The sequence below is a fragment of the Erythranthe guttata genome, chromosome 13 (genome assembly GCF_056151865.1).
Source record: "Erythranthe guttata isolate IM_541 chromosome 13, IM_541, whole genome shotgun sequence".
Classification (NCBI taxonomy): domain Eukaryota; kingdom Viridiplantae; phylum Streptophyta; class Magnoliopsida; order Lamiales; family Phrymaceae; genus Erythranthe; species Erythranthe guttata.
The window spans coordinates 19,582,400-19,608,976 of record NC_142545.1 but is presented as its reverse complement, the minus strand read 5'-3'; the positions used below and the strand labels follow the sequence as shown (position 1 = coordinate 19,608,976).

Genomic DNA, 26,577 nt, shown 5'->3' with positions numbered 1-26,577 from the left:
ACAAAAGAGAATAAAGGAAGAAAGGTTTCACTAGTAATTACATATTCAACTGTACATATTATAATATTCACTTTTTTACACATGCAATTTTATATCAGTTTAATCATATTCAATCCTGAACTCAAGTACAAACTTGTATTTTTAGCTCTATGCTTAACAACATAGAAGGGGATTCTAGGGCCAATATGAACTATGAGTTTGCAGTTGGTGAGAAATAGTGATCAATACTAGAACCCCTTTTCACAATATTAGCACGCTTCTGTGGCTGAAAAGAAGCACGCACTTCTGCCTGAATTTCCGGTGGTAATTCTTTCAAGACACTAGGGTCAATCTCATCACTCTTGTAGCTCCTCCACGTATCACTTCTTAAATCATCTTGTCCCAAGTTGCATGTGCTCAGGGTAGTCCCACTCATCGGCTGCTGCTGGTTTCCTTGAACCGACATACCTTTCAAAAAAATCACATCAGCACTTCGTTATTACTTGAAAATCAGACCAAATAGATGCAACAAAAGACGAAGAAAATTGACATGCATTCTGGCAGGGGTTTGGGGGATTCACAGGATAACCTTTAATCCGCAAAGATTAATAATTACCTGACGAAGATGCTCCTCTCTCTTGAAAAGTCTTAACATGGCGAGGCTCAGGAAAAGAGCAAGAGTTGCCACTAGCAAAATATTTCAAGATAGATGAATTTCCCTGACAAAACAATTGATGAACATATTTAGCTAGCATAAGGTGATCAATGTCAATGAGACACGAGATGCTCCCAGAGAGAATGCTCAAAGCAGAAATATCGCATATCACAATTTTTAACCCATAATGGAACAAGGAATGTGTAACCTTTTCCTTTTCAAACTTCCTTTTCTGTTTCTCTGATTTCAAAACAGGTCCAAGGAAATCCATCTTTGACTGAGTGACTTTTGATGCCAAGCCCTTTTCACTACCTGATTTGAAACCCTAACTGAATCAGGAGAAGAAGAAAACAGGAAGCACGGAAAAGAAACGATCGTCAAGGAGGCATGGGAAATACCTGAGCATGATAAAGAAATTTCTTCTGTGATCCCATTACTTTGCTCTTTCATCCCAAACAAAGTTGGATCTTGTTCTGCAAATTTAGTCGTGAATACTGAATCCTACAGAGAAAAGCTAAGTGAGCAGAGATAAGCTAGAAATACATCATAAACAATATCGATGGGAACAATAACAATATTGCCCGTTTATCTGCCTGGGAAAGCACCCAGGCACCATCAGTAGCACTAAAAGACTATAATACATCTAAGCTCAACTTCATCTTCTACATATGAATCAAACCTTGCCTTACACACTTCCGTTTCATCTCCATCTGGATTAAAACATGGCATGTCATGCTTATCACTTGCTTCATCTTCATAATTTGCTATTTGCGGTTCAGACAAATGTAGCTCCACAGAGCTTCCAATACCTAAACCAAAGCCACATGCTCTTATGATTCTGAAAGATAAACAAGTAGTTACTTAAGACCAAAATCATCAAAAGCAAAAAATAGTACCTGAGGATGATAGATATGCAGCATCCTGAGTGTGTATGTCATTTGATTCAAGCGCAGAACTGCTAGTTTGATTTTTATTACCGAAGTACTTCGTAATTGAGTGTGTTCCCTAACAAAGCATTGCAGAGAAAAGGGAGAAATTTAATAAAGTCTAACAGTATAGGAATAATCCAAATTATAAGTCAACTTTCCATCCAAAGACTAATTTGATGCAGAAAAATCATAAATTAGATAGGCAGGATAAGACACATGGGTATTAAGGAATATAATTAAACAGAAATATATTAATTAAAAATATTTATTATAATACCAAAAGCTCACCACTGTTTGGATCGACCTTCAAAAATCTCTAATGCATGCAGCAAGACTATAAATAATAAACATGGTTTGTAAAGGATCCATCTCACAAATGGTGGCACATCACACATATATTGAAAATTTGAGTCTTTAAAAGAGAGTTTGACATTAAGAAAAAGTTCTAAAACTAATCAAATTAACTTCTCCAATATACAAAAACACGCAGTCAGTTAAGTGTAAAATAGTTCATAAGAAATAACTATACAAAAAAGAAATGCAGCTAAACATGAAGTTTGCTTTGACTCACAGATGGGGTCGCAACTATTTTACTGGCTGAGACAGAGAGACCCGTTATTGCCCACTCATTGTGTTGCTTCATCTTAGCATGGTGGATTCCAATATATTCACGTAGCCCAGCATGAAATAGGTTGAGGGCATCCTCTTGAATCTTGGCGATCCCATATCTTAACGGACAGGACTTTGAAGGGAACTTTTTAAGTGATTCTGAGTCATTCAACTGGAGGATGAAATTCATAAACTTTAAATACATAACTACAATAATATTTCTTTATATCAAAATGTTAAAAACATCCGGAAAAAGAAGTGAGTTTTTTATGGTATACTGAAACGGAAGCTGAAACAGTAAATACCTTGTGCGCACTTGCATGCAAGGTAAGAGTATGAGCAATGCGTTTATTTTGTTCCAGATCACGAACAAGACGTTCACTCAGTTCTTCACAAAGTTCATATATCCATTTTTGTACCTGCAACCATGGCAGCAATAAGAAAGGTAAATGTATTGAACACCACCACCAACCATAACTTGAATAACATCTAGAAAAAATACATACAGAGGAGATGGTTTTAAGAGCTTGACGTCCAGGAAATGTTTTCCCAGAACCATGACTCTTGGGCAGCAGCCGTCCTTCAACCTCTTCCCCGCAGATTCCCCTGGCAATATTCCATAACCAAGTACTGCATTGATAATAAACAAATCCAAAATCAAGGATATGGCTAATATTAAAATGAGTTCTGCAAAAAAAATCCTCAATGGCAGAATCACATATAAGAAAAATACTAGGAAACAACTAAAGCATCAATCATAATCTTGGAATAGTCATAGCTCCCCGAACAGACCAATATGTTCATACATATAAGAAACAACTAAGCATACATAAAGCAGATAATAACCCAGTATTTATGCCATAGCGTTCTTGAAGCTTATCCTCTGAGAACTGCAATAGATCCCCGACAGTGTCCACACAAAGGTCTGCCTGCAAAGAGTTTCCAAGCTTCCCCCCAAGCTGCTTCCTGAAATAAGTTATTCCTTCAATATATATTTCTTTCATAATGTTTGCTAAGTAGTAATGGATCATCTGAATGGAGATAAATTGAATAACGTATTATTTTAAACTCATAGGTGAGGGATAGCATGGGTGATCCTTACTTTTTGGAATTGAATTTTCTATTGTTAATTATACTAAATATATTTGCCATGAAATGATTCCCACGTACCATTTCACCCCTTCAGACACTTTGAATCAGAAATCTGAAAGAAACTCAACTTACATCTTTTTTATAGGTAGGGATTCAAGCAGTGTCGAAACAGAAGACAAAGGCACAATGGTTTGTTGAGCAGGCTTATTCATACCACTTGCAAGTTTAGCCAGCATCTGATCAAATCATAGAGTCAAGAAAGACACATGCTTCTGCACACTGATTAATATATGCCGACACGTGCATAAATGTGAAATTGTGAGTACTCCCTCTGACCTTATTATGAGCTATGCCAGCAGAACAGGTATATTCAGTCTCTTTCAAGACTTCCAGTCTAAGCTCAGCAACAATAAGGGCTCCACAGGCTAATAATTTATCACGGCGATCAGCATCACTCATATAAAACCATTTCTTCACAGAATCTTGATTGCTGGATCCATCCTGGGTTAAAATAAAACAAGACTAACATAAGAAAGGAAAAGAAAGAAAGAAAAACAGAAAAGAAGCAAAGCCTACCAAATGAAGCCCCAATACATGAGATTTAAAAGCTTCTTCACAAATTGTTTCCAATCTCTCTGGGGGATTTTCAGCTAACATTGTTTCTGCAACTTCAGTAAGATCTAGATACACTTCATCTATAGAAGCGCGCTCACATCGGCCCTTTCTTGAAAGGATTGATACAACCTAAAAATATGATCTCATAATCAAGCAGATGCATAACTTTCATAAAGGATGTGTTACAAAGTTTTACTATTTAGACCTCTGAACCAGCATCTCTGTACACAGTCAGATCCGCTTTACCGCGAGCCACAGGAACTTGGACAAGCTGAATATCAGGACATACTTTCTTTGCTTCATCGCCTCGCATAGAACTTTCAACCACATAGAAAATTCCAACATTAGTAGGTCAGTGACAAGCAATTTTGTTATCTAAATAATGTTTCAGATTCTAACATTTACCGTTTGACTCCATATTTACGAGCCTCATAACCCACAGCAATAAGCCCTCCTCCTTTCCAGGAGTTGTACTGTACGACAGCAGTAGGATGACCTCTTAGAGTTGGCTGCTTACGCTGCTCAACTACAGAAACAAGGAAAAGAACATTTGCGAGAGATTTAACCTAAGAAAAATTAAATGTTGAATAACATAAAATAAGAGCCTACATGATATTGGTAAGTTTCAATATAGTAAATAGTTCAGGCAAACAACTCATTTTATGGACAAGATGGCAGGATTTAACAATAGAAGTACAACTCCAAATCAGTGTCATTAAAGGGTGATTGGTGAACTTGGCTATAAAGCAAACAAAAACTGCGTATGAGGCCCAACGAATCATTTGTTTTGATAAAAACATGATTTAACAGGCATCTCTCACGTTTCATATGTTCATAAGGATTTTTCCACTAGAAGTGACATGAAAAGGCCATATCCAACGAGTTTCCCTCCCCCTTCTGATCAGTATTTAGGTGTACCACAAGTTTTGGTAAAGAACGGATATAAGACCACGCACCAAGGGATACAAGAAAAATCAATACAAGTGAAAAAGCAAGAACATTTAAAGGACCTGCGCCAAAACAGAAAGCAAGAAAGTTCAAAAGAAAAGAAGCAAGAAGGCGGGAAGATTCACAGAAAACCAAGAAATAAACAGGGAATACCACCAATCTTGATATTAATTACCAGAAATATTGAATGAACAAAGAAAAAAGATGTGTCCAGTAAGAGCTGGACCAGACAGAGAGTAAGCAGAAGTGATGAAAAGAAGGTAGTAAAGAAATTCAGACATTTAGTTCAATTCGGGCAATAATGATGATACACAGTCTGTATACGCGTGTGCCCAAAGAGAGAAGTAAGAACCTTGAACATAGAAGCAATCCATGTCAATGTGAGCAATAACCCTGGAATCCGATGATTCTGGTCTTGCCACCGGCATCTTTTCAATTTCCCCCCAATCTTCAACCCTCCTCTCCTCCTCTTTTCCCTCCACTACTACTACACCCTCGACTACGTTTGGAATTGAATTCTGGAAGATGGATGAGAACATGGGCCATTTTATTGGGCAAAACGCAAAACTTTCGTTATTGTACTTTTTAATTAAGGCAACATAAAACTTTTCCTTATTAATTTATAATATTACCCGTTTGGAAGTTAAAACGCGATTTTAAGAGGAAGCGTTTACTTGCCAAAAAATCCCTTCACAACTCTCTCTCTCTCTCACTAAACCCTTGAAAACCCTCCCCCCCTTTTGTCTCTCTCTCACACACACAGACGGACATCCGCAAGCAAACTTCACACCAGTGAGACCATACTTTATCGCTCCTCCCAATACATGTAGATGCCGGTTATTACAAATCAAGAGAGTTCTTCTTTTTCCATTAGTTAAGAGTTTCAGATGAAAGCATTAAGGGTGCTAAGAACACTGTCCTCAATCACCACTGCTCAATCTCCAAACCCCCAAAAATGTTTCACAAGTTCCTCTCTTTTTAACCGATTTTACTCTGCCCAGCCGCAACACGATGACCCATTGCCCCCACCCACCGACGAATTCCACGCCGACGCTGTATTTGATAGCTCCCATTTTGATGATTTAAATCTCAATTCCAGTAATATCGATAACGGCAATCAAAAGCCAACGTGGGACGACAAGTATAGGGACAGGGTGAAAAGCCAAGTGTTTCAGGAAGACATCTCCCAATCCAGAATTTGGAAGAGAGAAGAGGAGAAGAAGAAGAAGGCTGGCAGGCTCGCCGAATCTCTGCTAGAGGCCGCGTTGGATGACGATGAGTATGACGATGTGGAGGTGGGGGAGGTCAAGGATGAGGATCAGAAGTCGTTATCTGTCGGGATAATCGGGGCTCCCAATGCTGGAAAGTCTGCCCTCACTAATTACATGGTCTGCTCACCTTTGTTCTTATTTCTTTTCATTGCCTTTTTATTTGAATGGGAAATTAAGAATAAAATCCAGGCTTATATTTCTTGGTTGTTGAGGAGGTGGGGGGATTTCAGGAATAAAAATCATCATAGTAGACCTTGAACTTGTAATTATTTTCTTGTTGGTTTTAGGTTGGGACTAAGGTTTCTGCTGTTTCGCGCAAGGTAAATACCACCACTCATGAAGTGTTGGGAGTTTTGACCAAAGGAGTCACACAAATGGTATGTTCTCGGATCACATGACTCTTTTCTCTGCTTCCAAATGGTTATAATGGATTATATGTTTACTCACAAAGTTGTTATCATCCAAATATTAGCTTAGCATGCATTTTCACATCCGGAGCTGTACATCATAACACAACTTATGCCTGCAGTATTTGGAATGATATCAACATTAGTTCAAGCATTTTTCTTGTTGAAAATTCTATACTTTGGCTAAGTCCTGAGGATACAGGATATGTTCTTGAACCTGGGGCAGCCAAGGCAAAATTGTTACGCCCCAAGATCCTTGGAATCTGACCTATTTATACTAATCATTTGATTTCCCTCGAGTATCTCGGATACTTTAGTAAGAACAAATTGACTTCATATACTTTTAAACTTGTACTGGTGAGACTATAAAATTACATTGTTGTCTTGTCCCTTGGAAACCCAGAAAAATGTATGCCTCGTGAACTACATAGAAAAATGTATGTCAATTGATAAACTCCTCTTCTCAGTTTAGTTTCCTTTATTAGAGAGAGTGGCCTTCCTTATTTAGTTGGGAGGCTTATCTTCTTGGATTTTCTATGGACTGAGACTTTGAAGCAAGATTTCATACATCCAGCAAAATGGAACTTTTAGAGTTCCGAAAATAACTAGTCACATCCGAGATTCATGATTCAGATCATTGTCATATTTAATAACTTGCTAATTCGCCTTAGTTTTCAGTATTCAATTGAAATCATCTTTTTTTTAAACATAAGAAATGAAGCTCTATTATCTTTAATATTTTTAGTTAGCATGTGCCAACAAGTTCTGTTGCAAAGGGAACGGAGTTTGTTTCTTGCTGTTTGTATGGAAAAATGTATGTGCCTTCAAATTTATCAAAGATTTCTTACTTTATCTAATGTCTATGCAGTGTTTCTTTGATACTCCCGGACTTATGTTAAAGAAAAGTGGATTTCCATACAGCGATATCAAAGTTCGAAATGAAAGTGCATGGACTTCTGTTAACTTATATGATGTGCTGATAGTTATCTTTGATATTCACAGACACCTTACCAGGTTCCAGTTTGGCCTTCTTTTAATTGACTCTTACGCTTTTATTATGGACTCAAGAGTGAGACTTGATGCCTATACGTGGACTTGGTGCAATGTTTTGCTGTTTTTAACGTATTGTGTATTAGCAATGTAGTAAACATCTGAGAAACAGTGCCCTGCCCTTATCATCTTGATTTTTCATGAATTTTAGACCCGACTCGCGAGTGGTAAGACTGATCGAAAGAATGGGTTCAATTAGCAACACGGCTCAGAAGCGTGTGTTATGTATGAATAAGGTTGACTTGGTTGCGAAGAAGAATGATCTGCTAAAGGTTGTTGAGGAATTCAGAGACCTACCTGGATATGAAAGGTATGTTCTTCATTTTCATTCTTTCCCCCTGTTAATTGACTCTTCTGATGTCATGCCTGATATCAATCTTAATGGTTTTATAGATATTTCATGGTCTCGGGATTGAAGGGTGCCGGAGTAAAAGATCTCACTAAGTATTTGATGGAGCAGGTGAGTTTGAAAAGTTGACTCCTTCCTATAACTTAAGTTAGTAGTATCTTTTGAATGATATTCTAATGTTTGTGCAATCATCGGATGGATGAAGACTATAGGAGATATATATATTTTTTCAAGGGTTGTGTAATGAAAAGCTTGAAGGATTTTATTTTACTTTTGTTTCTTGTAGTAGAGATTCATTAATTGAACTGTTAGGAAACACCCTATGGCCTATGCATATGAAAGTAGAAGCCCCTCAAAGCTTTGCAAGTGGTCTTATAATGTTCTTTATGCATAGGCAGTAAAGAGACCGTGGGATGAAGATCCATTCGCCATGAGTGAAGAAGTCATGAAGAACATATCACTAGAAATTGTTAGAGAAAAATTGTTGGATCATGTGCATCAGGTAATGGTTTGTTTTCACAGTTCAATGAGTATGCAGATAGAAGGCAGCTCTGGAAAAAAAATTCACTGAGCTGGTTAATTTTCGTCAATCCAGGAAATTCCATACGGTATTGACCATCGCTTGATGAGCTGGAAAGAGTTGAGAGATGGGTCTCTGAGAATTGAGCAGCATTTCATCACTCACAAGATTAGCCAACGCAAGATATTAGTGGGGAAGAATGGTTCCAAAATAGGGTTAGTATGTTTGTGATTTGAAGTCACTTGCTCTATATAAATCGATATATTTATTACCTGTTGGCTTCACTCAAAGACATCCTAGTCTTGATCAATACTTGTGGTTTAATTCTAGTATAGTTGAGTCTGGAATTTGAATTGGTATGCAGGAGGATAGGTGTTGAAGCTAATGAGGAGCTGCGTGCGATATTCAAGAGGAACGTACATCTCATCCTCATGGTTAGAGTTAAATCATGAAATCATCCTTCACAGTAGTTCAGAAGGGGGAGCCAATTTCAAAACACATCCAAAAAGACTTCAGCTTCTCAACAGAGTGTTCAAAAACTGTTTTGTAAAGGCAACCTCCGAATACAGCGTTAGTTGGATCAGCTTCTTTCTGAGTTGATTAATTCGAACACTGCAATTAAATATTTTCTTAATTTCTCTCTATTTTTGGTCGACATCCGTGGAAGAATTATTAATATATATACATGATAAAAAACGAACATACATTATCATATTGTTGTTTGTATTTTATTTTTTGGTAAATAGCATTAAACCACCTAAATTTTGCTCATTTTGCAAATCGTATATCTTCAACTAATTAATTACATAAACAACACACAAGACACTAGACAGGATCCTAGCTAGTTGCAAACAAGACTAGTTAGTTAGTTATACCCAAACTAGAAATGCCTAAATTAACAACATAATTAGCAACAGAATAATAATAATATATTCGAAATATAGTTTCTTGGACAACCTTAATACATACAATAAAGACCATTTTGCCCTCGGAAAAGCAAATTAATATATTAGCCATGCAAACAAATAAAACATAGTAGGTAGGTAGGTAGCAACTGCATGCATATGGTATCAAATATGAATAGCGCGCTAGGCAATGAAATTGCTGAAGGGAAGTGTAAGCTGTTCAAGAAGAGCAGTTATTGGTACGGCCAACCTAGGCTCGTACGGAAACCCATGCAGCTCATCTTCTCTCCCGCCACCACCGCTACTCATATTAATGTACGGACATGGAGGAATCCAAGCCCACTTCTTCCCGACAAAATCAAACAGGAGTGCCTTATCCGCCGACCCTTTAACCTGTATCACAACAAACTGACCATGTGCAACACTGTTGAATCCACGTCCATCTTCAATCTCTGCAAACTGATTGTACAGCTGCTGCGGCATCCTCTCCATCTCCACCCACATACTCCCGCATTCCTGCAGTGTCCACAGCCTCATACTCTTCGGCACGTTCAGCTTGCTCTTCTCCACCGCCGCCACCAATATCAGCTTCCCTCTGCTCTCCACCAGGCTCGGCGACCTCAGAAACCTCCTCATCGGCGCCTGTATCTTCGACCACTCATTCATCGATATATCGTACGCCAGTACACTGAACGGGCTGTAGTTCATGCAGTAGAATCTCCCTTCAACGTGAACCATTCGCCCCGATTCCAGGCTGCACAGCCTCGGCAGAGAAGCTGTTGTTCCCCATATTGAGTAGAATCCACCGCCGTCGATGTGGAAGCTCTCCGAAGTTAGATTCTTGACGGCGTATGGAGATATGAGGTCATCTCCTGCAAAAGCCAAGTCTATAGAAGAGTTGGTGATGGTTAAACCTATTGAAGGACATAGCCTAGGCCTTAGGGTTGAAGGGAGTTGCACTAAAGAATTAATGAGCGGGTTGCAGAGGAGAATACTCTTTGAACCACCCTCTTCAGAAACCCAACAGATTAGTCCACCGGAGGAAGAAGCCGGTGAGAATCCAGTTGGGATTAATGGAAAAGAAATGCGGTACCATTTTAAGTTATCGGGATCGAAAAGGTAGCCTTCGCAATGTGCTCGGCAACAAGTGTTGTTGTTGTTGTTGCTGGTAGTAGTAGAGTTGTTCTTGAGGATGTGGTTTTTGAGGCTTTGTTGCTTAAAGAAAAGGAACCAGTGGCGGTGGGGAGATACTTGGAGGTATAATTCGAGGAAGGTGTTGGAGAATATGAGAGAGTACCATCTTTTACAGACGGAACGAGCTCGAAAGAAGGCTGGTGGAGGAAGGCATGCTATTATACGATCGATCAATCTGTGTGGGAGTCTGCTCCATATTCTGCAGTCCATTCTTGGAGGGTTCATTGAGGTATTAGTAGTGATTGGAATGGAGGTCATGAACCCGTATGGAATATTGGGTATGCTCATTGGACTAGTGTGGAATGGATCCATTATATTGTTTTTTTTTTATGTTAAAACAAAAAAAGATTCGAACTTTAAAGAAAAAGAGAGTGTCTGATCAGATCTTGAGTTGGGTTCTAGAAAAGGAAGGGTTTTTTCATGTTTATTTGGGCAAAAGAAACTGAACTTGTCTGAATTTCAGTGGAGGTATGAATAGAGAAAGAAATGAACACTAGTGGTGAGGAGGAGAAGAAAAGGACCAAAAAAAGAGAGTCTTTTCTTGGGTTGGAGCTATTGAATTACATGAAGGTTTGGTGACATTTTAAGCTTTGTCTTGTTTTTTGTTGTTTGAGTTGGATTAATGGCTTTATGGATATGTTTATATATATAGGAAGAGGCAAATGTGTTTGTTGTTTCCACTACTATCATTCATCCTTTTCACCTTAATCATTATTTCTTGGCTGAGGGAAAAAAAAAAGAAGAAAAAAAGGGCACTGAAAGTCATTTTGATAGATGCATCTATCATTTCAGTGTTTTCTTGTCAATGCCGAGGAAGGAAGAACGTGTAGCAGAGCAGATCTGACAAGTGACAAATGACTAGTTTAAACAAGAAGAAGAAACACAAGCAGAAAGTTAATAATGCCATCTTCTAATGAAAGACTGTTTTTTTCCTACATGTCCGAAAAGCTTGCATACATATAAGTATAAAAAATAAAAATTAATACTACTCCAATATTAGAGAAGAAAACTTGAATAAACTGCAATAGAGAACCATATTGTTCATAGATAATATAATGATTTGTGAGCCACATAGCTGTAAAGAGGCTTCTAAAAAAATGAATCATTTAGCAAATTTTATATGTATTTATTTTAACTATGAGGGATTAAAACATGCATGATGTGGTAGTGCAGAGTAATCAGATCATTGGTCCAATCCATTGTCAGTAAGTAAATGCATGGTGTGTGGGGATGACTGATGAGTTGTTAAAAGTGAAATAATTAAGATGAAAAAGAAAGACGATGAAATCCATGAGATATGAAAAACAATAAATCAGAGAGCAGTTTCTGTATTGAGTGAGTAATGGATATAGTCTTTCTGTAGATGAATTGGTTTTAGCTTGTTTATGTGAATCAAGTACTGATCAGTGTCTTGTTTTTGTCAATTGTCAATCTCTTTCTTTTTTAGTTTTGCTCTTCCATAATAGAAAAAGTTTAGGTGACCAGATATGGAAAATCGTGTTTTCCTCCAAGAAATCTCCCTAAAAGGAAAAAGCGTTTCTCACCAAAAATGGAAACTTATGCAGTCCTTTAAGAAACCTCAGTTGCCAAAACAGTATTTATGTCATTCCCCCAGTTCTGACTTCTCACTCACTCACTACTCCCCAACATTATTAATATTATTTTTTAATTTCATCTCTCTTTGTTTTTCATGCCTAGTATCTATGTATCTATCCATCACCTATGCTAGTTTGCTGCTGCTTCTGCTTACACTTTTGATTGATTCACATTTAATATAGTTTTGACTTGGTGATTGACTCCCTCTTTTACCCTTTAATTATTATCTCTTGGTTACAATAATATCACCATCATCCTCGTCAACTTATTTTTTATTCACCGGTCAAATTTGTTACATAATTCTTTTAACCTTCAATAAACACCCGGAATAAAGTAGCATTCTTGATCAAGACATAATCACTTTGTTATGTCATTCAAATAAATAGACTGTAATTGAATACAAACGTTCAAGACAAGGTTTCAAGCCCATAATATCAAACAAAACTTGGACATGGGAAATTCAAAGATAACCCAAATGCATAAACCTCATTAGGGCAACAACGTACTTGGTCTATGATTTTATATATGACTCATGATTGGATAACTACTAATACTGTAAGGAAAAAAAATTTGATTTGAGATCTTTTAGATATAAAGGGGCTATCCTGCAAACCCATTCCCTAAATATTACAACACTTGAATAAACAGAAAGAAGTGCAACAAAGATAGCCGGTTAGAGCTGGCAGATATTTCAATTAGGATCTCTAAAGACACACATTTCCCACCGTTGCACCAAGTTAGAATGAGGCGTGATCTCATTTAAAAAGCCATACGACCAGCAAGTCTGCTCTCCGATATCCTTCTGTCAATTGCTGCATCAATTGAGCTCATCTGAAACAAACGTACAAGCAACTCAATATTAGGGAACCTAGAAAAATCACCACTATATAATAGGCAGTGAAATATTAGAGTTTTGCTTGTGACCAGTAGATACAAACTTTGCCAAAGGAGCTGACCTGGAAAATCGAATTCACGTTCAATCTAAAAAAGATATTGTATGACACGAATGGGCAAAAATCTGTTGGATAGTAGTTGTTCCATCCGAACCAAAACACTTACGGTCAAGCATGGGTAGAATTCGCAAGTTTTGAACAAACAAAATGTTTAAATAGTAAATACATACACTTTGTTAACCTTGTATGAAGTTAGTATAAAATCCTGAAGTGAGTCAGAATTAAATTACTAACTATACGCAAAGAAAATAAAGGTACCTACTTGAACCTCTGTTGAACCATAAAATCTGTGAGATTGCTTGCCAACCGGAGAATGGCCAAGAAAGGAAAAACAGCCCATCACATCAATGGGGTTGAAAATTAGCGATAGACATGATCAAATTATTATGCATATTGTTCTGTTCTTTACTTTTATCAGAGAATTGTGAAGCACATATACAACAGCCTTTATATAAATGAAACAAAGAGTAAACAAGTTGAATCGAAATCCAAAGAAGCAAAGCCTAGCACCTGGATATTTGAACAATTCAACTCAGTGTCCATGCCGAAGAAGAATAAATTGACTTACCTGGGTATTCTCATCATGCACCTGATACATCGACAATGACATTCTTCTTTCCTCCTGCAAAATTCAGATGAGAAGTGAAAAAAAATGCTTAAGCAAAATTAAGAGCCTCTAAAAATCATACTAGACATTTACAGAAGAGAAGAAAAACTAACCATGGACATAGCCTCATCATCCCACACTAAGTAGACCTCATTAGTTGCAGACTGAGTAACTGGAGCCTTATTTGCAATTATTGGAGGTGGCCCAATAGACGGACCACCGGTATTTGGACCAGAGGCATAAGAATGTGCATTCACAGGAGTTGCAGCTGCAGCAATAAAGAAAATTGTGAGCACTCAGACAAAGTATCATACCCAGGTTTTCTAAACTGTACCCCAATGGAATAGAAGGTTAAACAAATACTAAACAGAGAAGTGTTTAGTTTCTCCAGAAGATGCCAATAAGTCTCGGAGTTCCTGACATATGTTTTGTGTTTGTATCAATCAATATCCATTTTTCTTTTTTTTCAAAACTTTATTTTCTAGAATAGAAGGAATGACACACCATTAATTAAATAGCTAGCCTGAAGTCTCCCACCAGTCGTAGTAAACATGATTATAAAAGAGCTTGCCCATGAAATAAGTCAAAATTCAGCTAATTATGTACTACAGCTATGACCAAAAAAGAGCTAAAGAAAACAGTACAGAAAATTTGGGAACAGAATTTGGTGTTCTATCTAGATATTTGACAAAACGGAGCAGCAGAAAAAAATGGTTGCCAACTCTATTACAACAGAATTATGCACAAACACGGCGCAGTAAAGTTATCCCTACATTTTTATGAATCTAACAACAGTAAATTATCGTCTTAATCAGAGAATAAAAAATATCATATATTACAGGGAAATACCGATTGAGAAACGAACCTGTAAGTCCCAGAGTGTGATAGCTATTTGTTGGCAAAGTGTTGCCAAAGTGAGATTCCGCACTCTTAATTTCTGAAGAAGAGCTTAAAGGTAAACTCATTGGAGGCATAGGAGCAGAAAATGGCGAACTTTGAGGAGGAATATTGTTGTTAGGAACAACAGGAAATAAAGGTTGAGAAACAGGAACTGATGGTGTAGTTGTGGGCATCCCTGGGGGAGTGATCGGCAAGGATGATTGAAGCATAGGAGGTGTTGCAGATAGCATATGCGGCCGCATATTATGAACGGGGAACAAAGGTTGTGGAGGCAACCCCGGTTGTGTAGGTGGAACTGAAATAGCTTGATGTTGATTAAACCAGTGTTGTGGGCGTGGTGGACCTTGCCAACCAACTTGGGGCACAGGTAGCCTGGGATTATATCTGCATTCGCAACAAAGAATTCCAGGTAAAATACATTTTTTTGTCGAACACTGGAGTGGTACTAGAAATATTTTTATACATATCACTTGACAAAGGTTACCTTCTAAATACTTCAACTACAAATGATGTAAAAATTCAAATGACTAATATAAACAATGCATTATTGACATGAAGTGCACTCTTCCGGAGGGACTAGAGATGCCATAGGGAAAATTTAACAACACCTGTCTATGATCATAAGTAAAAAAACAATCCAACCTTCTCCACTTTTTTTAGAAAACTACTTAAGGCCTACATAAGAAGCATATATTTCAATGAAAAGTATCAACAAAGGAACTTACGGTTGAGGCATTGATCCCATAGTTGTCTGGGGAGGATACCCGGTCCTTGCCATTCCTGGCATCACACCACCAACAATTTGGGAGGTCTGGAAATCAACTTTAGCTGTTTTTGAAGGAGTCTCATCATCTGCAAAAGAGAAACAATATAAAATGAGATCAGCCGGACGAAGATAACAGGACCAAGACACCGAAACTCTCTACCATCATTCAAGCAAGAATGACTTTTTTCGTTTTCCACTATAATCAAATGATTATAACTAAAAGTAAGATGAAAAATGGATAAGTATAGACAGATGGAGCTTCATAAGTTCTAGTTGATGTCGTTGTTTCAAATGAAACACATTTACTTAAAGACTACCACGAAGAGAAACAAAAATTACTAATTTACTTGAATTCAGTAAGGTTTGTTTTACTATTCAAAAATTAAATAATGTATACTTAGGTTCTTTCACTCAATTTGGTTTAGGTAAAGTTCTGAAATCCAATATGAAGACCAAATCAAAATAAACAGAACTGTAATCGTAGTACTGCCCACCACCCAGCCCGAAAGAGAAGAATGAAAAGTGTAAGTTGAGATCTCAACAACCAATGCAATTCAATGGAGGTTAGAGAGAGGATTAGTAGAATAAGCAATACCATCCTCTCCATAATGAGAAGCCAGGACATCGGGCGGAATTCCTTGCATTCCATAAATTTCAATCTCCGTTGATTCTCTTCCAGGTTTTGCATTTGGAACCCTGAGAAAACAATGCCGTATCAGAATAAGAATATACCAGCATTACTAGTATAAACTATACAATTGAAATTGATTTCGCCAGGAAAGCCTAAGCTAGTAAAGGTTTCCATCTCAAAAACCCTAGATAGCTCAATAACAGCAACAGCATCTAAAAATAATAATAATACTTTTAAGTTTCAACAAGTAAGTCGAGAACCTGATGGTAAGACAAAAAAAAAAAAAAAAAAAAAAAAAAGATGAAAGAGAGCAAGAAGAAAAGACGAACTTGGCAACTTGTTCCTTGTGAACCTGGAGAACATGGATGGCCATACCGCCGGCGGTGGACAGCTTCTTGTGGCATACGTGGCACTTGAAGTGCTTGGCCTTCTGATGCTGCACCAATATCTTCTCATCTTCAAATTCTCTATCGCAATAGTAGCACCATACTTTATCTACGGCTCCTCTCTTCTTCTTTTTCCCCATTCGGCTTCTTTGTTTTTTTTTTTTTTAAAACTCGAATCGATATCAATCCACCAAATCAAACGCTAAGATCTAATCTGGATAAATCACCAATTCGTTCTTTACTTGTAAAAAAATAATTGGTGATTTTATCGAATACAAGGTGAATTGAGAAGGAAAATTTGAGGGGAAGGGAGATTAGGGTTTGAGAGGAGGAGGGAAAGGTATTCTTCAGAAATTTAGTTTCGTCTCCTCCTCCGCCTTTAACGTACCAACTTATTTCTATTGTAGTCACACGAAAAAACACGTTTTGTCTCACTTGGTTTTCTTATTTTCGATTTTATAAAAAATAAATAGTTAAAATGCCCTTCACTTTATATTATAATTACATTTACACTTAATTTATAAAAATTAAGTGTAAATATATTTTTTTGACCGTAAAGATTTATAAAACCTCAAACAATAAACATAATATAATCATTCACATTCACATTCACATTCACACAATAAATATATTTTTTTGATTTTCTTCACACGTTCGTCCTCATCTTTAATGATTTTCAGCTAAATTCTCTCATTCTTGCTTCATTTTTTCATTAAAAAAATACTTTAGTTAAAATAGAGGCAGTGGGCTTTAATTTAATGTAAAGCTAGAACATATGGGCCTTGAAAGAACAAAAGTGAGGAAGGACTTGGAGCTAATTGTCACATTGCCACTTCAATTAAAGAAATTTGTAACTATAACGTATAAAATAAATATGCAATAATCAAATATAACTGCACTCTGAAGAAGATGTTAATAAATGTTACACATAAAGACCTGCAATAAAATTCACTTACAATCCAAATGTAGTGGACAATACATAAAAACTAGTACACATCAGACAAATTTGTGATGGTTCACGAAAGAGAAGAAAGTGCACGTAATACATTTGAAGATATTCTGTCATGTATCGGTTCCTGCACAGAATGCAATGAATTCAAGAATTAGTCTATCAGTATTAGGCCACACCAAAGAGTGTCATCTATCTACATCATATTTTTTTTACCTTTGCCAATGGCATTTCAAACTTTGATTTTGTTATCGTCTCAAACAATAGTATATATCGCCAAGCCAATTCAGAAACTAGTTCTTCGGGTGCTTCGGGCAAGACCTAAGAAAGTGTTCCGCGGAGTTAGATTCAACATATAAATTGATCGAAGAAACAAAATTATATTATCCACATTATGACACGTACCTCATCTTTGTAAGGATTGCAATGATCTTTGAACCACAATCTCAAAAATTCCTACAAAATGTTTTTTTTTTTTATTATTCAGAGGACTTTCGTCTTTAGCTAGTAATTTCATACTAAATAGAAAATGGAAATATTTCAGACGTTGGAGTACATTATTAATATCAATTTTAAAGTCAAGAAACCATCACAAACCTTGTCAATATTTTCAGGTTCAAGAGCATTTTCAAAGCGTTCCTTGTAAGAATCGGCAATCCAATACCTGCTAGAGTCTGGTGTATGAACCTAAATAGTTGGCAGGAAAAACAAAAAAGGATCACAAATTCCATGCAATTGAGCTTTGCATCGAATGTACATTTATTGCAGTTTCAGTAAGAAATAACCTCGTCTATCAGAAGTACGGTGCCATCAGATCCTTTTCCAAATTCATATTTAGTATCCACCAATATAAGGCCATGTTCCAGTGCAACTTGCTGCAATATCAGAGACAAAAAATTAAATTAAAAAATTCAACCGTACATGACAACAAAACCTTAGCAGAAGGCTAGAGTAATGCATGCTCGAGTACCTGCCCATACTCGAACAGGCTTAATGCTGCCCTACTTGCTTCATCATAATCAGCTTGAGTCATCAGTCCGCGCTGAACAATCTACAAAAGCAAATTAATCATCAAGACAAGAAAACCTCTCTGTTATTTGACATTGTGAAGGAATCAATAGCTCACACCAAATACGCAAAAGGCATAGTTGACTGTCAATATCACACAGATCCAGTAAACTCAGCAATAGTGCAACGTACTCAGTTGAGTAGGTTTGTACCAGAGTTGCAGAAAGCAGCATTCTTTTGAAATATATATAATCACAATATTAAACGGAACAAAAACAGGCTGGTTGATGGGCTTAAAAGTCAGGTAATATAATAGGATTGGGGTTGTTAGTGTTAAAGCCGATAGATGAAGAATAAAAATATTCAAGAAATGCAAACCTCTTCTGGAGTGATTGGGACATCATGGTCTGCAGCTTTGGTAGTCGGTGTAAGTATATTTGCTGGCAACTTTTGGTTTTTCACCATACCTATTGCAGATGGGGGCAGAATTGTCAGTAAAATAAGATACATGTATAAGTTGGACTTGATATAATTACAGACCTCACCATCAGGAAGAGGATTGCCACAATAGTTCCGAACGCCTTTCTGGTACACAGTCCAGACTGATGTATCGGTACTTCCAGTCACATAACCTCTAACTATGAACAAAGCATCGTAAAAGTGTTAATTTTACGTAGATAGATATACTAGTAAATCAACAAGACTTATATGCATATGCGAACGTGTAAACTTAGACGAAATGACTTCCCAATTGAGGCCATTGTCTGATAAATGCATGAAAAGAAAGAACTGCCATCATAGATTGAAGGACTCACCAACAAATTCAACAGGAAATACGGAACATTTCTTTGCAATAGTTACATTCCTATCTGGAGAGGACACAACTGCATTTGGAACAATGTGCTGAGTTTGAGCAAACCACCACAAACTTGTCTCATTGAGTACCTGAGAAAATAACAGCGTTTCATAAACATCTATATATAATGAAATAACTTTGTTATAGACTCAAGGCTAAATGGAGAGGTAAGTACCTGACCCTTGAAGGGAATAGAAGCAAGAACTCTGTCGAAAGCACTTTGCCTGTCGGTCGTGACCAGGACAAGATAGTCTCCTCCATCATAAATATCTCTCACCTTCAAAACCAATTTATTTATAACTTCTGTATCTAACTCTTATCTAAGTTGCTGGGCACATATAAACTGTATTAGATGAGAAATCCTAGTTCATCTGCTATGAGCCATAGCCATCAATTAGGGTTTACTGTTTACATACATGACTGCTGATAAAAATTAGTTTTTGAATTCATTCTGAAATTCTGAAGAAAACAAGGTTAGACACAGGACAAGCACGCCAAGACACTATTTTCAGATAAAATGGAAAAAAATAAAGTAGCAATAAAAAAAAAACCAGATAAAAATGATGATAATAAAAGAAAGAAAAAAGGAAGAGGAAGTGCACCTTGCCTCTGGTCTTGGATTGGAGACCGGGAACAGTTAAATCGAGATGGGTCTCAGAAAGACAGTTGGATAGAGAGCCTTTTATATCATCCATCACTTCATTCTTCCGCTCTCCGTCCGCCAATTTTTCCACGGCGCGTGGTGCTTTCAGGGGTTCGCCGGAGACTGTTGATGATGCAGAAATTATCATTGAATGGAACTTCCTACGAGTATTTTTATTCGGCAATAAAGTTATATGCGAGCGTGGGGATACTGACGGAGAGTTGGTAATATGGATGAAGGGTTTTCCGGCGAGATTCCTCGGAGGGTTTATGCAATGAGACTGAGCCATCACTTTTACAGCCTTGTTCGTCTGTGTTTCTTGCCGGTGTTGTAATAATATACAGAAGCTCTTCGGTGCAATGGGCTTGGGCTCCTTTAAAAAGCCTACCTTTTTGTTATCCGAGTTTGGGCTGGACTGGCGACCCGGATAAAGGTCGGGTCAATACCGGGTACGACCCAACAACAGCAACAAGGACAAGAGAAATAACTGCCCCTGTCAGAAAAATCACCAACTTCAACTTCCACAGTCAATTCACCTTAAATTCCTCGACCCCAATATCAAAACCCTAATTGTATTTCTGGTATCTGCGATCTTGCTGCTGTTCAGTATGAATAGCAGCTCAAACCCGCAGCATTTCTGTCCGTTCTCATATATGAATTTTCTTCGATTTAGCTTGTAATCTTCCTTTTTGTTTTAGTAAGGGTTCCTTGCTTGAGCAGAGTAATACCTTCATGGAATCCAAGCTGGAGATCCACGTACAGACTCTCACACTGCTCATTTCTTGCCTCCTGCTTTCACTCGGAGCTTCCAACTCGGTCAGCCTACTTACCCAAACTCTAATCTTTCTTAAATTACATCCCTTTGTTTTTCAAGTTATTATATACGTCTTCGGTTTGAATCTTTTTTTTAGGGATTTAATGAGTCGCTTGATACCTCTTTAATGGCTCCTCCTTTAAATCAAACTCACACACAAGGTTAGACTTTTTGTTGAAGATTGGTTTGCTTTACCTGTAATTGATTAATATGGGAAGTAAAGCATTTATTTGGATATACCTGAAATAAATTTACTTTCCTTGTTGTCAAATGTACTTGCACTGAGAAAAAAAAATTGTCTTTACAGTGCCATGCCCTTCTGGTTGGAGTAGCAACCCTAGTAACACAAAGTGTTTTATGTATGCTGCAAATAATTTATCTTGGGATGAATCTGAAAAGCAATGCAAATCTTACGGTGGGCATCTGGCAGCAGTAACATCACCGCAAGAACTAAATGCGCTTCAAAAGTTATGTAATGAAAATTCCAACGGATGCTGGATCGGTGGAAGATTTATCAACAAAAACTGGAACTGGTCTGATAATACATCTTATTGGAATTCGTCCACCGCTCCTATCTCATTCGCCCTCTCTGGTTGTATCAATCAGTCTTGCTTTAACAGTAATTTGACAGATTTGTGCACACTGATGATTAATGGAACTACGTCTCTCGTGGCTCAAGCATGCAATACGTCACACCCTTTCTTGTGCATGCTTGATAACGGTATGTGCTCTATTTGTTGTTAACCTGTACTCGCATAGAATTACTTTGTTTGCCTTTCGTCTGAAAGGTTGATTTATATTTTGTATCAGAAAATAGATGTTACGGTATGCACTGCCACCAGGAATATCTGATAATTCTTGCTGTTGTGAGCGGTTTCATCTTCTGCACTACTCTTGCTGTTGTACTATGGCTTCTCTTATACAGACGTAATAAAAGGCGTAAACGATCTCGGAAACAGTCAAATCCAGCAGAACTGGCATTAGTTTGTCCTTCATGGAAAGTTTTCACACGCGAGGAACTAAAGTCGATCACAAAGAATTTCAGCGAAGGAAACCGTCTTATCGGTGATGCGAAAACGGGGGGCACTTATAGTGGACTTTTACCAGACGGGTCGAGAGTAGCAGTTAAGAGGTTGAAGAGATCTGGTTTTCAGAGGAAGAAAGAGTTCTATTCCGAGATAGGAAGGGTAGCAAGACTGCACCACCCAAATTTAGTGGCTGTCAAAGGATGTTGTTATGACCATGGAGATCGATACATTGTCTACGATTTTATCATCAATGGTCCTTTAGATAGATGGCTCCACCATATCCCCAGAGGTGGCAGAACACTGGATTGGGCCATGAGGATGAAAGTTGCCACAAGTCTCGCACAAGGAATCGCGTTAGTTTTTTCGTTCTTTCTTTCTTTCTTTCTTTTTTAAATATATTATTATGTCTGTAATTTTGATTCATTTGTTTTAATCAACAGATTCCTCCATGACAAGGTGAAGCCACAGGTGGTGCACCGTGATATTCGTGCAACTAATGTACTTCTTGATGAAGACTTTGATGCACATCTAATGGGAGTTGGTCTGTCCAAGTTTGTTCCGTGGGAGGTGATGCATGAGAGGAGGGTGATGGCAGGTGGGACCCACGGATATCTTGCTCCAGAATTTGTGTACAGAAATGAGCTCACAACAAAGAGTGATGTGTACAGCTTTGGGGTACTTTTGCTGGAAATTGTTAGCGGGCGTAGACCAGCACAAGCTGTTGATTCTGTGGGTTGGCAGAGTATATTCGAGTGGGCCACACCTCTGGTGCAATCACATCGGTATTTAGAGCTATTGGATCCTCTAATATCGTCTTCTTCGTCTTCCTCCTCTGTAATTCCGGAATCCGGAACAATCCAGAAAGTTGTGGATCTTGTGTATTCTTGCACGCAGCATGTGCCATCTATGAGGCCGCGTATGTCTCATGTTGTCCACCAGCTACAGCAGTTAGCACAGCAGCCTTCTTTGAAATAAAATGTTGAGCTGATTTGCATTTTTCTATATCACTAGAAGAATACAGTTATATGCTAGCAGTTACGTTTATTCGCTGATGCTTGTAATGATTCGAAACATATATGAAGTGTTGCCTCGCCTGTTGAATTTTTATTAAGAAACATTGTCCGAGAGTTGCGAAACTAACAACTACTGTAAGAGGCAGTGAGGAAAGATTGATGAGAGATATATACATTTTTTTTTTTCCGTTTCTTGGAGACAACAATATGTTGTTTTCCACGAAATGACTAATACATCACAATTTTGGAGGAGGTAATTAACACGAGTCAGGACTAATTAATTACAAAAGAGTCTCAAGAAATGAGAGGACCGCCATTCCAGAAGCCCAAACATCATCATCCGATACATGCTCAGCTGGAGAATGACTAACACCGCCACGGCATCGCACAAATAACATTGCCACCTTTATCAGAAACCAGCAGATCTTCAATTAGAAAGTGAAAAAAAAAAAAAAAAACTATTCATCGGTTCGGAAGTTAAAATGGTAATAAAGTCACCTACCTTAGTTAGATGAGACATGGCCATTGCATCATGTCCAGCTCCACTCATCAATACAGGCACTTCACCAGGATTCTCGCCACTTAATCGTTTCAGAGCAGTATAAGCCGCGGATTTGAGCTTCGAACTCAGTTCAGGGTCACAAGCCACTCCATTAGCATCATGCTGAAATTATCCCAAAAAAAAATTACATTTTCGGCAACAAGTATGAAAAGATTTAGACGGAAAAATGTCACACCTTGCGTTCAATAACACAAAGAACAGAACGCTTATCACAAATGTGGTACATTCTATTAGACATTTCGTAGATAATTGCCTCTCGTCCTAAATCATCCATTGCACGTACGTCAACCGTGAAGGTCACCTGTATAGACATCATTCCTTATTACACCAACAAAAAGATACCCTTTGGAAACAAACAGTTTCGAGGTGAATTCGACTACTTGCCTGTCCGGGAATTACGTTACTTGCACTTGGCCAAGTTGAAATTTCTCCAACAGTACAAACAAGAGATCCTGCAAGAGATTGTACTGCTGATGTTGTACACTGACTATCATATGATAAATAATCCTGAGGTTGTTTACAAAGACTCTCCATAAATACAATCATTTCTGCAGCTGCAGCCATTGGATCCTGCCTCATTTTCATTGGTACTGTCCCTGCGTGCCCTTGTGAACCTTTCACCGTCACCTGCAAAATTACGAAAATTTACCTGATTTTTTTAATTAAGATATAAATTAAGACATAGATAATCTGAATCGTGTTGCTAATGCAGATGAGAATTACCCTCAAGCGTGTCTGCCCTGCAATCCCTTTAACCAAACCTAGAGGAAGTCCTACAGTCTCGAGCACAGGCCCCTGTTCAATATGAACCTGTCGTGCAAAAGATAAATACTCTTTCAGTCTTGCATGAAAATTGAACATATCATGTCTTTATTCCGAGTAATGCTTTGCATACCTCAATATAACCGAATACAGAATCAGGGTCATATTTGAGCTGCACGAGATTCTGCTCTGTAATTTCAATGGAGTTCTTTCTCAAAGCGCCTTGCACTGTGACGCCACTGAGAATATCTATCTATTAGAGAACTTCCGAAATAGAGTTGAGTACAACTTCTTCAGTTAATTATGTAAATAAAACCTCTTGTCATGCACATGCAGTGTTGAAACAGGTAATACACCAGCAATAGCCGCACTTCCTAAGAAGGTAGACTGAAACCTAACTCCTTCCTCGTCACTAAACGCAATAACCTGAAGAAAAGGAATAACCAAATAATCAAATGTGATGTTCGGATAAGTTTCATCTACGGAGGATTTAATGTAGCCTAAAGCTTTGTTACCTCCACTGGTCGCGTAAGTTTTCCAAGCATTCCTCTGGTTTTCAACACCTTCAATGCAGACACTGCGCTAATAATTCCCAATGCTCCATCGAACTTTCCGGCATCAATGACAGTATCCTACATAAACGCACTCTAGTTAAAAAAAAACCATCTATAATAGGTATATTTGGTGAAATGAAGTAGAGAATATGGTGGTTCACCAAATGAGAGCCGATTAACAGAGCTTTCTCACTTGGATTTAGTCCTTCATGCCGACCATGCACGTTTCCCATTTGATCAGCCCATCTAACAAAAAGAATACGGAAATGTCAATATTGTAAATTTTTTAGCACGGTAATACTGAGAGAATAAGTTACAAAATCTTACGTCAGCAAACCAGCATCTTCCATCCATAGTCGAATAAGATTTCCTGCTCTGACAGAAGCTGGAGACTGGAAAGTCCTTTCAAGATATTCCTCTGTATCACTCACCTACGATGCCGAAAGCCAAATTAGCTTGAGACTAACTGTATCGTATTATTAACATTAAATGAGAATCTACAAAATTTATAGCCTGTCGACAAGAGTGAAGCTTAGTGGTGTACCTTCCCAAGATCAATTAGTCTTGCGACTGCTTCGTCCTTGAGTATTTCTGAATGCAAAAGGTTTGCCCCTTCTGTATATATGTTGAACACATAATGAATTGAATATGCAGCATAAAACAGAGTGCTGACTACAAATTTCAGTTTTACCACAGCACAACCCTTCCAAATCAACTTAAATTACATAATCAAATTAAAATATTTATTTAATAATCCTACATGATGAAGTTGGTAATTTCTTGAAGCTCAGCTCAGCCGCCAACATGCTCCCAACCAATAATCACAATAATAATAAGAATGACAATGACAAATAAATATATAAATAGCATAAAACAACCGACGAATCGCCACTGGTTCAATCTGGAATCTCAGATAAAAAGGAGATTTAGACAAAAGGAAAATGAATAAAATACTAATCGAGAATCCCATAATGAATGAAAGAAGCAAGTAGAAGAAGCAAAGATGGTGATTATGAAATTGGGTTGATGAGTGAGATGGAAGAGCGGGAAAAGGAGATAATTACCAGATAATCCATTAGGGGAAGCCAAGGCATGTGGGAGTGGGAGAGCAGCAAGTATTATTATTACGAGCAAGAAAGATAAAACTGACACGAAAACATCGGGAACTGCGACGAATGAATTGGGTCGGGACGCCGCCATGGGTGGTGGGTTGTGCTGCTAAGCTTCCCTCGGAAAGAGAGAGAAAGAGAAAGAGAAGGAAGCAGCGAAATGGGCCACGCAATTACACACTAGAAAATTAAACCGCTCAGCAAAAAAGGTAGTCTTTTCTGTGTGGTAATGGCGGCCAGCAATTGTGGCTGCCTCTCGTGATTGATTGTGTGACTGTGTTCCTAATTGTGGGCCCCACAAATATGCATGTGAGCCCCACTAGTAGTTATTTTTTGGCCTTCTTTCCCCCTTATTTTGTTATGATGATGAATGTTCAGTTCGTCGTCTTCTTTTTTGCTTTTTAATATTAGTCTACATATTTTGAATTTTGATTCAGTATAAAACAAGATTCCAATGAACGAATGTAATTAATAAGGAAGATGGATAGACAGAAGAATGAAGATTCAGATTCAGATTCATCATACATAGTCAGGCCCGTTCCTCGGATTTCGGGGGCCCAAGGCGAATTTTGTAGACATTGTTGAAATGGGGCCCCCTAGTTGGGGCAACGATTTTTTTTTTTCCGGAAATAATATGACGGGGTAGGTTAAACTTTTAGGGGTTCGAGGGCATCGCCCCCGATTTTTTCTAGAGGTAATCGTGAAAAAAATGCCAAATTTTAGTAAAAATATCTTTAGAGTTTTAAACATAATATTTTTTTATTAAACATAAAATGAACCTAATAAATTTATAAAAGAGTGTGAACTAATTAAACAAAACAATAATGGGGGCAAAAAAATTATATTTATAAAATATTATTGAAAAATACTTTTTTTTTAATTTTGGTATACCCCTCACCCATAGTATATTTGATTCG

At 37.7% G+C, this 26,577-nt stretch overlaps 7 protein-coding genes across 9 annotated transcripts; 2 read left to right on the top strand and 5 right to left on the bottom strand.

Annotated features, from left to right (window-relative positions):
• Positions 1 to 11: 11 nt before the first annotated feature.
• On the bottom strand, positions 12 to 5,412 carry POLH (Y-family DNA polymerase H). The gene is made up of 16 exons (XM_012974251.2): positions 5,180 to 5,412; positions 4,285 to 4,405; positions 4,085 to 4,196; positions 3,841 to 4,008; positions 3,601 to 3,765; positions 3,397 to 3,500; positions 3,019 to 3,138; positions 2,679 to 2,802; positions 2,478 to 2,591; positions 2,135 to 2,344; positions 1,531 to 1,639; positions 1,319 to 1,443; positions 1,033 to 1,135; positions 843 to 946; positions 596 to 698; positions 12 to 447 (listed from the first exon to the last, which is right to left on the bottom strand). Exons 1-16 carry the CDS (start codon positions 5,364 to 5,366, stop codon positions 191 to 193), a joined length of 2,226 nt encoding a protein of 741 aa, XP_012829705.1. The 5' UTR covers positions 5,367 to 5,412; the 3' UTR covers positions 12 to 190.
• Positions 5,413 to 5,472: 60 nt separating this feature from the next.
• On the top strand, positions 5,473 to 9,136 carry LOC105950880 (GTP-binding family protein). Its single transcript, XM_012974253.2, has 8 exons — positions 5,473 to 6,215; positions 6,386 to 6,475; positions 7,374 to 7,519; positions 7,707 to 7,865; positions 7,949 to 8,015; positions 8,299 to 8,406; positions 8,500 to 8,639; positions 8,789 to 9,136. The coding sequence occupies exons 1-8, from the start codon at positions 5,715 to 5,717 to the stop codon at positions 8,874 to 8,876; spliced, it is 1,299 nt and encodes a 432-aa protein (XP_012829707.2). The 5' UTR covers positions 5,473 to 5,714; the 3' UTR covers positions 8,877 to 9,136.
• Positions 9,137 to 9,331: 195 nt separating this feature from the next.
• UFO (F-box family protein) lies at positions 9,332 to 11,138 on the bottom strand. Its single transcript, XM_012974255.2, has one exon. The coding sequence runs from the start codon at positions 10,833 to 10,835 to the stop codon at positions 9,513 to 9,515; it is 1,323 nt and encodes a 440-aa protein (XP_012829709.1). The 5' UTR covers positions 10,836 to 11,138; the 3' UTR covers positions 9,332 to 9,512.
• A 1,342-nt stretch (positions 11,139 to 12,480) lies between these two features.
• Positions 12,481 to 16,819, bottom strand: SUF4 (zinc finger (C2H2 type) family protein). 2 transcript variants are annotated; one of them, XR_016029021.1, is made up of 7 exons: positions 16,306 to 16,808; positions 15,941 to 16,041; positions 15,305 to 15,431; positions 14,545 to 14,963; positions 13,793 to 13,947; positions 13,076 to 13,694; positions 12,481 to 12,950 (listed from the first exon to the last, which is right to left on the bottom strand). XR_016029021.1 is itself a non-coding variant. In XM_012974256.2 (7 exons), the coding sequence occupies exons 1-7, from the start codon at positions 16,500 to 16,502 to the stop codon at positions 12,879 to 12,881; spliced, it is 1,125 nt and encodes a 374-aa protein (XP_012829710.1). In that variant the 5' UTR covers positions 16,503 to 16,819; the 3' UTR covers positions 12,481 to 12,878. The 2 variants fall into 2 exon arrangements, 1 of the variants encoding a protein (XP_012829710.1); XM_012974256.2 differs by having other exon boundaries at positions 13,641 to 13,694; positions 16,306 to 16,819.
• Positions 16,820 to 17,226: 407 nt separating this feature from the next.
• On the bottom strand, positions 17,227 to 20,107 carry PUR7 (purin 7). The gene is made up of 11 exons (XM_012974259.2): positions 19,778 to 20,107; positions 19,351 to 19,452; positions 19,135 to 19,264; positions 18,865 to 18,957; positions 18,698 to 18,786; positions 18,282 to 18,362; positions 18,097 to 18,186; positions 17,909 to 17,998; positions 17,717 to 17,767; positions 17,528 to 17,632; positions 17,227 to 17,438 (listed from the first exon to the last, which is right to left on the bottom strand). Exons 1-11 carry the CDS (start codon positions 20,105 to 20,107, stop codon positions 17,379 to 17,381), a joined length of 1,221 nt encoding a protein of 406 aa, XP_012829713.1. The 3' UTR covers positions 17,227 to 17,378.
• A 130-nt stretch (positions 20,108 to 20,237) lies between these two features.
• Positions 20,238 to 22,775, top strand: LOC105950883 (protein kinase family protein / C-type lectin domain-containing protein). The gene is made up of 5 exons (XM_012974257.2): positions 20,238 to 20,634; positions 20,730 to 20,793; positions 20,940 to 21,353; positions 21,443 to 22,013; positions 22,101 to 22,775. Exons 1-5 carry the CDS (start codon positions 20,551 to 20,553, stop codon positions 22,633 to 22,635), a joined length of 1,668 nt encoding a protein of 555 aa, XP_012829711.1. The 5' UTR covers positions 20,238 to 20,550; the 3' UTR covers positions 22,636 to 22,775.
• On the bottom strand, positions 22,722 to 26,098 carry AAH (allantoate amidohydrolase). 2 transcript variants are annotated; one of them, XM_012974258.2, is made up of 12 exons: positions 25,616 to 26,098; positions 25,096 to 25,166; positions 24,879 to 24,982; positions 24,713 to 24,797; positions 24,513 to 24,629; positions 24,314 to 24,423; positions 24,131 to 24,236; positions 23,959 to 24,045; positions 23,620 to 23,862; positions 23,411 to 23,536; positions 23,176 to 23,337; positions 22,722 to 23,077 (listed from the first exon to the last, which is right to left on the bottom strand). In XM_012974258.2, the coding sequence occupies exons 1-12, from the start codon at positions 25,749 to 25,751 to the stop codon at positions 22,955 to 22,957; spliced, it is 1,470 nt and encodes a 489-aa protein (XP_012829712.2). In that variant the 5' UTR covers positions 25,752 to 26,098; the 3' UTR covers positions 22,722 to 22,954. The 2 variants fall into 2 exon arrangements, with proteins under 2 accessions (XP_012829712.2, XP_088667669.1); XM_088811543.1 differs by having other exon boundaries at positions 25,312 to 25,901.
• Positions 26,099 to 26,577: the final 479 nt, after the last annotated feature.

Coding starts and splice junctions, on each gene's coding strand:
- AAH (XM_012974258.2), bottom strand. CDS start 25,751: ATGGCGGCGTCCCGACCCAATTCATTCGTCGCAGTTCCCGATGTTTTC. Junction 24,046..24,130: donor CTGTATTCGGTTATATTGAG/GTATGCAAAGCA, acceptor TTTGCACGACAG/GTTCATATTGAACAGGGGCC. Junction 23,537..23,619: donor GTAACGTAATTCCCGGACAG/GCAAGTAGTCGA, acceptor ATGTCTATACAG/GTGACCTTCACGGTTGACGT.
- PUR7 (XM_012974259.2), bottom strand. CDS start 20,107: ATGGCTCAGTCTCATTGCATAAACCCTCCGAGGAATCTCGCCGGAAAA. Junction 17,633..17,716: donor GCAATCCTTACAAAGATGAG/GTACGTGTCATA, acceptor ACACTTTCTTAG/GTCTTGCCCGAAGCACCCGA. Junction 17,439..17,527: donor TTGAAATGCCATTGGCAAAG/GTAAAAAAAATA, acceptor CATTCTGTGCAG/GAACCGATACATGACAGAAT.
- LOC105950883 (XM_012974257.2), top strand. CDS start 20,551: ATGGAATCCAAGCTGGAGATCCACGTACAGACTCTCACACTGCTCATT. Junction 20,635..20,729: donor CACTCGGAGCTTCCAACTCG/GTCAGCCTACTT, acceptor TCTTTTTTTTAG/GGATTTAATGAGTCGCTTGA. Junction 22,014..22,100: donor AGTCTCGCACAAGGAATCGC/GTTAGTTTTTTC, acceptor TTTAATCAACAG/ATTCCTCCATGACAAGGTGA.
- POLH (XM_012974251.2), bottom strand. CDS start 5,366: ATGTTCTCATCCATCTTCCAGAATTCAATTCCAAACGTAGTCGAGGGT. Junction 1,444..1,530: donor TGCATATCTATCATCCTCAG/GTACTATTTTTT, acceptor GCTTTGGTTTAG/GTATTGGAAGCTCTGTGGAG. Junction 947..1,032: donor AATTTCTTTATCATGCTCAG/GTATTTCCCATG, acceptor GTTTCAAATCAG/GTAGTGAAAAGGGCTTGGCA.
- LOC105950880 (XM_012974253.2), top strand. CDS start 5,715: ATGAAAGCATTAAGGGTGCTAAGAACACTGTCCTCAATCACCACTGCT. Junction 7,520..7,706: donor ATTCACAGACACCTTACCAG/GTTCCAGTTTGG, acceptor CATGAATTTTAG/ACCCGACTCGCGAGTGGTAA. Junction 8,640..8,788: donor AAGAATGGTTCCAAAATAGG/GTTAGTATGTTT, acceptor ATTGGTATGCAG/GAGGATAGGTGTTGAAGCTA.
- UFO (XM_012974255.2), bottom strand. CDS start 10,835: ATGGATCCATTCCACACTAGTCCAATGAGCATACCCAATATTCCATAC.
- SUF4 (XM_012974256.2), bottom strand. CDS start 16,502: ATGGGGAAAAAGAAGAAGAGAGGAGCCGTAGATAAAGTATGGTGCTAC. Junction 15,432..15,940: donor TTCTCATTATGGAGAGGATG/GTATTGCTTATT, acceptor TCTCTTTTGCAG/ATGATGAGACTCCTTCAAAA. Junction 14,964..15,304: donor ATGGGATCAATGCCTCAACC/GTAAGTTCCTTT, acceptor TTGCGAATGCAG/ATATAATCCCAGGCTACCTG.